The sequence below is a fragment of the Lethenteron reissneri genome, chromosome 47, assembly GCF_015708825.2.
Source record: "Lethenteron reissneri isolate LAM-NWPU_2019-01 chromosome 47, ASM1570882v1, whole genome shotgun sequence".
In the NCBI taxonomy this organism is placed as follows: domain Eukaryota; kingdom Metazoa; phylum Chordata; class Hyperoartia; order Petromyzontiformes; family Petromyzontidae; genus Lethenteron; species Lethenteron reissneri.
The window spans coordinates 7,863,032-7,874,058 of NC_083825.1; the positions used below are offsets into that span (position 1 = coordinate 7,863,032).

The following is an 11,027-nucleotide window of genomic DNA, read 5'->3' on the forward strand; positions in this document are numbered from 1 at the left end:
GTGCGGTCTCTGCAGTGAGTCTTTAAAAACAATGGCGCTATGCCTCTATACCTGGCTTATGGAGAGGCGTCGGACTCACCTGTTTGGCAACTTCCTTGAGGAAGTCACGCGTGCGAGAGTCCACGTTGTAGTTGAAAAGGCTGGGGTCATCCTGGATGGGCTCATCGTCACAGAACTGATCGAAGCAGAAGCCGGGTGGCGGGTTGTAGCCATTGAACAGCACACCTAGATGCACAAGGAATCTTTTATGCCATGGGTTACACACACACACACGTGCTGCGAAGGAAAGTGCTGTTACTGAGCACCGACTAAAGCTGGCACAGCACATGATGGTGGTATGGCCACAATCATAGTGCCCGCTCTCCTTCATCACCCCATCGCTGATGCTCATAACACTGCAGCAGATTCTCATTTAGTTCTAAACAAGCCTAGGAAGGGCCCAAGGCTAATATTGATACCACTTGTCACCAGTGTTATCCATGGCCATTTTGAACTCTGGGTTTGTAGTGAACCTGTCGCGAGCCACTGCGTTTGTAGTGAAATACTGTACCACTGCTCCCCACAACAAAGATCCCCCGTATAGCCTTAACAGACTTTTGGTGCAAGTGTTGTTAGCAAGCACCGATGGAGGCTGGCATGGTACACAGGGGGGTGGGTGGCCAGCACCACACCTTTGTCTCCCTAGTGGAACATGTTTACACACCGCACCAGGTCCCCCTTCAAAAATAAAAAAATATTACAAGCAAACTCATTTATATTAAAAGTAATATTTAAAAATTTTGCTAACGCATTGCATTGTGGAAAATGCGTTCTTGTGAGGACAAGGCACAATCCACTCAGCAATGTGTTCCTGGGCCCAATCAGCATTTCAATGAAAAGGAAATTAACTGCCCTACATTCTCGTGAGATGGCAAAGTCTTAGAAAAAAATGTGAGGTACACATATAAAATTAAATTTAAGGAAATTAAACTAAATAACCTGTGAATAGGTCGGCCACAGGCGGTCCCATGCTTTTGCTGCCCCTCCACACCAACTCCATCTGCTTGTCCTTCATACGCTGCTCTTTGTCTTGGTAATCCAGTCGCCCAAAAAAGAATCCATCAAAGCCCATCTGCGCACCGCACACAAACACGTTACTCACTCACGTTCGCCACGCTCTAAAATTACTCGAATCGTGGATTATACGTAGCAGGCTCATGCCCGATTTCAGGTCAGGTGTAAAGTCACTTTGTGCCCACAGGGACAGCTGCCACTGAAGGGGTACCACCCTTTCAAATGTTTGAGGTAGTTGGTAGCCAATTTTAATTTGTCACGCAAGCAACAAGCGAGTCTAGTTTGCGATTATTAGGCATGTACCATATTCAGTCGCCGAGGGATCTCATGAATTGTCAAAGCTTTGGGGTTGTAATTCAGTTCTATAACGGATCCTTTCTCACCGAGTTTTTACTATCCCGTGTTGTCATTGTCGTTTGTATAGTCGAATAGTTTTGTTCACTCAATTCGACTAAAATTAGCATTGGGATATCATTTATGTAAAATATGCATACATTGTAAATAATCAATTCTTACATGCATGATTCGATGCATATGCCATGAGCATAAGAGGCGAGATTAATCTATAAATCAACGTTTCACCACATGACAAGTAATTATCTCAAAACAGTACAATGTCACATCTAACTCGCTCGGGACTCAGGTTTAAGGGTATATCTGAAAAGGTCAGATACGAGAAGAAAATAACAGAAACAACAAAATGCACAAATAGGTTACTGGACAAAACTAAACACCAGCTGCTTTAAAACACACGTAACATGCTTTACTGTGCATTAAAAATATATGTAGGGAACAATATTAAGCTTGTACGTGAAAAAGTCTAACTTGGGAATGTCTTTTAGAAAATGCCAGTTATGCAAATGTCATGTACTGCGCTGGGCGTCCGGGGTTAACTGGTCATAGCGGATAAACGACGGTCGGATACGGAACATTGTACTTTATAGCAAGTTCAGTTTAACACGTAGGCTTTCGCGACCAATATTATTCTGGCGAATTGTCCGATGATGCTGCATGCAATTACCAGCGAAACGTCGTACTCAAAAATTGTAAATGTTGTGGTTTCACGCTTCAACACACCGGTGGGCTAAAGCAGTGAACTATTTGTCTTTTGTCAACGTGACACATTTTTACTGATTGGCCGTGTCGGGTGGTGGAGGGTTACGACACATTTATAAATAACGCGATCTAAACCCAAAAACGTTGATTATGAGCAAGTTCAGTGTTGCATGAGAGGTGCTTGTGAAGCCGCCACCACCTGCGCGAAGAGGGATGCCTGCTCGCGCGAATGACCGAACGGGTCGATGTGCCAGGCGACACGCGGACGGGCGCAGCCCCCGAACTCATCGCTCACGAAGCGCAGCCCCAGCGTCATCTGGTCGATGATGCCGTTGTAGTGCGTCGTCGCCTCGTCGTTCATGCACCAGCCGCCGTTGATGATCTCCAAGCGTCCTGCGATCCGGACGGCATTTGAACACGTTGCCAAGTTCTCTCGTGCACTGGTAGCTCCGTGTATAAAACACACGGCACCGAGCCCACAGAGTCCCCCCCCATTTAACGAGGGACCTCCATGAGGTGGCCAGGTGGCTCAGAGGTCACCGAAACAGTAACCCTGAGTTCGTGGGTTCAAATCCAGGCTTTAGCCCCCTGTGATTATACCAGGTTGTCATCCCAGTCACCAACGATTAAATAAAAAAACTCAATTCTAGATTTGAAGCTTTCGTGACTGCAAGGATTCATACTTAGGTTTTTTCGGTAAAGTCACGTAGGTAAAAAATAAAATTAACGTGACTTACTGAAAAAAACCTTTAAAAAAAAAACCTTTAAAAAACTCAACTTTATAAAATTTAGTTTTCACCGAATTTAGCAAAAAAATCCAGCTCAGCTATGAGAATTTGTAAAAATATATCAGTCAATCTTTCATGCCATGAATGTTTCTCTACAAGGTGTGTAGGTACGTGCAGTGCCCTGGTTACTTGAAAGGATCTAATAAGTAATAGATCATGCGCTATTCTATATTACTGGTGATGCACTGCACTGCACGAGTTCCAAATTGATATTTCATCCCAAGATTTCAGAAGGCCGCTTCTGGGTGACTTACCCATCAAAAAATGCAAACAATAGAAAATAATGCAACTGCGAATCACAGGATATTTTGCAGCTCCATTGGGACCACAAATAACAGGAGTTGTTGGAGGGGAACAGAGTTGTGGGTTAGAGGAGTATCACTGTTGGTGGTTTTATAGTGACCAAGCCAGTCACTGCGAGCACACCTTGCGATACAAGTGCACGCACACGTCGCCGCATGGCTTCTCCCTGCTGTTTCCACCAGCGCTTCAGGAAGGCCATCTCCACATAGATAAAGCGACGGGACGGGTTCTGTTCCAACGCAGGAATCACCGAATCCAAGATGTACTGGACACCCGCGTGCTGGATGTCGTTTTTTTCTGCAGTCCAGACACACACAGGAGACGCCTAGTAATCATGACAGCTACGTAATGTATGTTGAACTTCCTTTGTACGGTACGTAGCCAACCGTGCTAATCGGAGGTGCGTAAACATCACACTTGCCAGAAGATTGCCCACCATCCATGAATACAATAATCTTCTGGGACTGTTACCCATCGTGGTGTGATTCTCTGCTGAGAAGGGTTCCCATAGGACATGTGTATACCTTACAAGGGTGGTGAAACTCTGGCCTATGGATCATATCTGACCTGTGACTTCATTTCATAAGGCCCTGTGACAACTTGAAGCCTACCACTGTGAAATGGCCCACAAACAATATTTTTCCATATTTGCAAATACATTTGCCACGCAAATCAGATATTAGAGGGGGAATGTTTGAAAATTAGCAAAACAGTTTTTCGAATTTTTGCAAGCTCAGCCACTTGCGTCAATGCAAGGGTTTCTTGCTGTGACAGAAGGGTACATTAAAGTGTGGCCTGCCAGTCTATTTAAAATTTATTTTCAGCTCTCAGTAATAAAAAGGTTCCTCGTCCCTGTCTTGCGACATGAGTTTGTACGTCAATTGGGAAATATTAATATCAGTAAAACAATATAAGCGGCACGCACCTCCATAGTAGTACTCGTCGACGGTTTTGAGCCACCCCACGTCGTCATGCGTGTGTGGAACGAGGTGAACGTTGATCATATCTGGATGGGACGTGGGACAATTCTGCTCGCACGCAGACACGACACCCAGCACACGTGCACTTAGTCATAAAAGTTTTTCTTGGGTTAGATCGCGTAAGTATAAATGTGTCGTTAACTCCCCACCACCCGACACAGCCAACCAGTAAGGTGTCACTTAAACAAAACGTGCCAATTAGTTACTACTTCAGCCCACCAGTGTGTTGGAGTGTAAATAGTATTCTACTCACACACCGCAATCGGTAGAAACAGACATTAAACAATAAATACGGGCAGACCTCGTTTAGTGCCACCAAGGAGAAAGCCCATTCGTTATAGCCCTCTTTGTCGTGGACATTTTTACAACAAAAAATTTAGAAAAATCGAAACATATACAAAGGGCACTTACAAGTGAGAACACGCAACGCTGGACGAGGAAATTTACTCACCACCATAATCCTCTCAGCCAATTAAAGCGACATACTTGGAGCCAACCAAATCCCACCCCACACGACTGGATTATCACAATTTGTGTCACGATTAAAAAAAATTAGTATGGATTTTTTCCCCCAATGTTAGCCAGGTGAGAACTCACGAGACCAGGAGAGAGTCTCAGGCTCAACCTAAAAGAAACCTTCACCACAAATTTAAGACTGAGGGCATCAATAAGATCACGGAAATCCTGCAGTTCTTCTCAGAGAATGACTCTGACTGGGATCTCAGCAGCTCTTACAACATCACCTCTCACCGCTGCCATGTAGGAGTACAGTAGAATGCACTCTTGAGTATAGTGCGTAATGTTTACCGATATTATTATAATAAATTATTCTTTTTTATTCATGAAATAATGTTGACCATTTGTGTTGTTATTATTAGCACTAAACCTATACCCCAATGAAGCCCTCATTTATTGCTCATACAAAAGAAATAACGCTGCCAGGAACGCATGGTATAATGACCGCTTTCAGCACCGATTCGATTCTCGCTCAATTCTCCAAGAACGCATCTTGAGCGTTAAGCGAGGTCTGCCTGTAATTCACTTTGGTTGACCAGATACTAAAATCACTGTAAATGTACCCGATCTTGCCAGATCTCGGAAGCGAAGCACAGTTAAACCTGGTTGGTACTTGGGACGGGTGACCACCAAGACTTGCCAGGTGTTGTAGGGTGGGACTGAGGCAGAGGTCGCGACCGGGTACCCAATACCTGTACCCTACCCGATACCCGGCCGGGTACGGGTACCTGTTTGCGACCCTGGTGCGGCCGGGTACGGGTAGGCCGTGAGTCACTGGTGAGTAACCGTTTGTCACTCATTTCCCAACCTCTTGTCTCTTCTCACAATTCAAGTTCCTAGAATCAACCCACCCACACCTGCAACATTGCTTCATCCCAGAGGTCGCAATCAGGTACCCGATACCCGTACCCTACCCGTACCTGGCTGGGTATGAGTAGGGTACGGGTACGGCCGGGTACGGGTACCCGTTTGCGACCCTGGTGCGGCCGGGTACGGGTAAGGAATCAAAACCCGTTTGCGACCTCTGGACTGAGGTAGTCAAGATATAGCAATGCTGGGTGTCATCCAGAGTACTCCAGTTTCCTCCCATACATTAAACATTCACTGATGGTACTGGTCAAACACCCCATGCAGGGCTCTCTTGAAAAAAAAAAGTCTTGAGACTATGGGAAACTTTTCTGGATAAAACATTGGGATTGTTGTAAATATAAGTGGTATTTGCCAAAATAATTCCACCTCAACTGGTACCGATTTCTATTCTTGCCCGTGGACTGTTGATCACATGCAAGCCCGCATGACTTCAGTGGCAAAAACTACACAACAGATAACTTTACTATCGTCACGAGGGCCAAATGGCAGCTTCAAAGCCACACGTTTTTGCAAGCGACGACTTTTAGGTTGTAACTGATCAGCCGATTACATTTAGATCCAGGATTTCTTAACTCTGGCCTTATGAAACTCCAGCGCTTGCACTCCACCATAGATGCATGCAAAGACACCGACTTTCGTCTTACATTTGAGCTGTCAGGATTGGTAAACTTGCAAATTCGGACCGTTGGCGGGGTTTGACGAGTACTCGAGTTGGGAGGTCCTTGTTTGGAATGACTTATCATTTTCTTGGTTCTTTCGGTAAAGTCACGTAGAAGGGAAGTAATAAAATAATAAAAATAAAACATAATAAAATAATTATCACGACGTTATTATGCTTTATTTTTATTATTTTATTACTTCCCTTCTACGTGACTTTACCGAAAGAACCAAGAAGATGAATCCCTGCAGTCACGAAAGCTTTAAATCGAAATTTGACTTATCATTGTGAAAAAGGTGACTTCAGTAATATCACTGCAGGTGTGGAGAAATAATCTTGAGTCTGGCAACTAATATCTTCGATTTTTTTTCCATTAAAAGTCCAGATTTGTGTCCAATAATTACAGGCCTCCCTTGGGTTGTGCTTAACTGTTAGTGGGTCCTTTCCATTTCCCAGTTCGTTATCTTTCAATTGATGAATTATAGTATTAAGGGATGCCACTGCTTTATTTTGTGTAGGGTCAATAATAATAATGAAAACAATGCATAAACGCACACACATTTCGCGAATCAGATGGCTTAAGAATTGGAGGTTAGGATAATGGTTGGGGTTTATGATTGGGAGTCAAGGTGTAGGTGTATTGACTGCTGTACCCAAGACCGGTTCGTCTTCCCTGCAACTGCGAGGACAGAATTCTCAGCCAAAACAACGTTCTGGTTCTCAATTTAAGGGAATAAACCTTGCCCGCACCACCGATTAGCACGGTTAGCTACGTACGGAGCAAAAGAAGTTATACGTACACATATCAGGGCAGAGATGTCGGGGAAATAACCTAGATTTTTGTCAAAATGAAAGTTTTGCAAGAGGAACTGCAGTATGCATTTTTCAACATTAATACATTTGCAAGTTGTAAATGTGTACATGTTGTGGATTTGCTCTCCAGCACACCGGTGCGCCGTAGTAGTAACGAATTGGCATGTTCTGTTTACGTGACAACCCTTTACTAATTGGCTGTGTCGAGTGGTGACGGGTTTAACGACACACATTTATATTTACACGATCTAACTCCCCCCCCCCCCAAAAAAAAACATGTGTTGTGATCAGGCTGTGATGTTGACGGTGATGTTTGTGCACGATGGTCTCGGTACCGGTACCGGTGATGGTCTCGGTACCGGTGCCGGTGATGGTCTCGGTACTGTGCCGATGATGGTCTCGGTACTGTGCCGATGATGGTCTCGGTACTGTGCCGATGATGGTCTCGGTACTGTGCCGATGATGGTCTCGGTACTGATGATGGTCTCGGTACTGATGATGGTCTCGGTACTGATGATGGTACCGGTACCGATGGTACTGGTACTGATGATGGTACCGGTACCGATGGTGATACCGGTACCGATGGTCTTGTTACCGATGGTCTCGGTACTGATGATGGTCTCGGTACTGATGATGGTCTCGGTACTGATGATGGTCTCGGTACTGATGATGGTACCGGTACCGATGGTACTGGTGATGGTACCGGTACCGATGGTGATACCGGTACCGATGGTCTTGTTACCGATGGTCTCGGTACTGATGATGGTCTCGGTACTGATGATGGTCTCGGTACTGATGATGGTCTCGGTACTGATGATGGTGCCGGTAAAGACGATGGTAGTAACCACAACTAACTAACTACACTAAAGCCCAGTACGAATCCTGTAAAAAAAACACAGATTCAGTGGATCGATGGGGGAGCGGTGGCGCAGTGGTTAGCGTCCCTGCGTTCAGAACCGGTCCACAAACACGAGATCAGTTCGCCGATCCAGGGCTAACATCGGTGGCAAGTGATATCTGAATCCCCATCATTGCTCCTACTCCTCTTTGCCACCAAACCCGAAGCGACTCAGAGTGGTGAAGTATGGTCAAACACACCTCCACCCCCACCACGGTCACCGTATGACTGACACAGCCGATAAGTGGGATTTCATCCAGCAGTGGATTGACAAACCCCTCGGGGGGGATGTTGTTGATCTGTGTGAAGTTTAAAAATCGGCAGTAGTTGATGTTTGTGGAACTTCTAAGCCACGAAAGTAGGCCTTGGGTGAAGTTAACGCTCAAAACAGCGGGAACGATATGTAAAAAAAAATAAACAATTATGAAACACTGACGGAACACGAAAGAAGACGCTTTCAAGAGAGATCTCCGCCAACAATCGTGGCAAACGAAAAGATAAAAAAAAAACTCTTCTGCCCTCAATACACGCCGGCTACAGTGCGGTACAGTAACCTATACGACAGGGTGGTCCACATGTCTTGTGACCCCCCCTCCAATTTTCTTTCTCCGATGCGGATTCCTTCATATTTTAATTAAATATTACTTTAGATATATTAAGTTTTAGATAATTCAATTGTGGGGGGCGAGGGAGGAGGGGGTCACAAGACATCTGGACCATCCTGTACAGTCTACAACAACAGACTTCGCTTATTGATTGCGAGGCTCTCACCTCGTAGCTGCAGGCTCGGCACATCGCCACCATCGCCAACATCACCAACATCTTCATCATCATCGTCGTCGTAGGCAACATCTTCTCGTCGAAAGATGAAACCTCTTCTGGTGAACGAACGAACGAGGGAGGAGGAAGAGGAGGAGGAAGCAGGCCGCGTGATCAGCCCGACAACGATCGCTGAGGCTGCTGCTGCTGTTGTTGTTGTTGTTTTTCTAGTTCCCCAGGTCAGGTGATTGCCGATTTTAAACAAGATCCACGTGAAAAGCAAGTTAGATATATAATAAACAAGGTAGACCCGCCTTGTAACACGCGCGCGTGTCGCACAGAGCGCAAGTGCTGTTCGAGACTGCCACCACTTGTGTCCCAAGTGGCACCAGCTGCACGGTTGAGGCCGAGTGGACCTAGGAGAGGGCCCAGGAACGGTTCAAATGCGCCACTGATGTTGGCCGTGAGCAAGAATCGAATTCGGGTCGATGGGTTTAGTATAACTACACCTACACTACCCCACACAAACACAACGTTGATGATAAGTTGGTTCTGTGGCATTAAGAGACCACAAACAGGACCCTGCGGGGTGGGCTGGTAGGAACGAATAACCAAAGAATATAAACATAATGTATTATTACACTTGTTTAGCCAGGAAAGCCCCACTGAGTCAAAAGGTTTTTGTAGGGTCATGCCAAGTGTTTGCAGTAGGGGGCGATGTTGCTACACGGACGGACGGACAAACGGACGGACGGTATAATCTATTGTAGGCTGGTCCACTTCGTTCCTACCAGTATAAACAAGGTAGACCCGCCTTGTAACGCGCGCGTGTCACACAGAGCGCAAGTGCTGTTCGAGACTGCCACCGCTTGTGTCCCCAAGTGGCACCAGCTGCACGGTTGAGGCCGAGTGGACCTAGGAGAGGGCCCAGGAACGGTTCAAATGCCACTGATGTTGGCCGTGAGCAAGAATCGAATTCGGGTCGATGGGTTTAGTATAACTACACCGACACACTACCCCACACAAACACAACGTTGATGATAAGTTGGTTCTGTGGCATTAAGAGATCACAATAACAACGTGATATACTGTATACACATTTGATTAAATAAATGTAATACAATCTTAAATATTTTCCATTAAATGTAATTTTATAAAGCCGTCATGACGGCAAATTACAGTATAGGTTTAAAATAAAGTGATAAACCATCGAATGTCACACGTACCACACAACGAAGAACAATGCCGGTGTTTGCATTGTCCTCGGCGTCTGCCAATTAATTAGCGCAGCCTTCTTACTGAAGGGTGCTGCTTGTTTGATTTCGCGGTGCGTGCAGAGGTGGAATTTAATTTACGCGGAAAATTCGAGGTCGTTAATGGAAGCGTCCAAAATGTTGTCAATAATTGCGAGAACGTGAAATTAACCTTATGGGGTCTTGAATAAACGGAAGTCTAAATCGTAATTAACTACTTTATTCTTGGCGACTCCGTCCCACTGCGCACATAAACGCCGCGACCCACCTGGCGCGGATCATTGTTGTCATGTCGTGTCCAAGCGCAGCAGCGAGGACGAATGCGCATAAGAAACAAAACTTTTAAACTTTGATTAGCGCATCGTGTCGAGCTCATCGAGAGGAATAGATTGCTGTGTCGTTCGCCTTCAACAGACATAAAATGACGTCGCAACGCAATTTACGAACTTTCGTAAATCGAGAGATACCCCCAGTGTGCATACGATGGGTGCTTACTCGTGAATGTGTTAGAAATATGATTTGTAACTTTAATCCTTACCCATGTGTAATGACAGGGTGACACCTGCTGGCCTGGGAAGGGATTCACAAGTACGGGCACAGAAGTAGAAACCAATCAGCAAAGGAGGTGTATCTGGGGCAAATGTAACAGCAGGTGGGGGCTAGCCGAGATACACCAAGAAAATATTGGGGTCAACCTGCTCGAAGGTTCCACGAGAGGGCGTGGCCAGAGGCGGGGCCTAGCCGAGCCACGCCTTGGGGGATAAAAGGGGGAGCGGACCCGGTGCTCTGGGCTCATGTGTGGGATCCTGGCTCTGTCGCTGTTCACCGACATCTCTCTCCGTCGTCCGGTCAAGTGGAAGATCTCCTGCGTGGTTTCCATCACCGTCGTCGTCATGTCACCAGCCAGCGGTGTGGCCGAGGGCGAGGGGATCTTGCCGAGTGATCGGCTGTGCGTGTAGCCAGTGGAGGTGTTATTACCTGGAGTTATACTCCGTGAGGAAGAGCAAGTGCTGGCCTGTGTTGTGCCCAGTGTAATAAAGTACCCTCAATATGACGTGTAATGGAAGTCGATCATCACAC

The 11,027-nt window shown here is 46.0% G+C and overlaps 1 protein-coding gene across 1 annotated transcript in view; it reads right to left on the minus strand.

The window, feature by feature from the left end:
• Positions 1-9,082, minus strand: part of MAN2B1 (mannosidase alpha class 2B member 1) — a 28,558-nt gene extending 19,476 nt beyond the window's left edge. The window contains exons 1-6 of the mRNA XM_061571258.1: positions 8,707-9,082; positions 4,126-4,228; positions 3,324-3,497; positions 2,309-2,502; positions 979-1,111; positions 80-225 (exon numbers count right to left, since the gene is read on the minus strand). Of these exons, the coding sequence (XP_061427242.1) occupies positions 80-225; positions 979-1,111; positions 2,309-2,502; positions 3,324-3,497; positions 4,126-4,228; positions 8,707-8,787 (831 nt within the window). The 5' untranslated portion in view covers positions 8,788-9,082. The remainder of the gene's footprint in view (positions 1-79; positions 226-978; positions 1,112-2,308; positions 2,503-3,323; positions 3,498-4,125; positions 4,229-8,706) is intronic.
• Between the last annotated feature and the right edge of the window lie 1,945 nt (positions 9,083-11,027).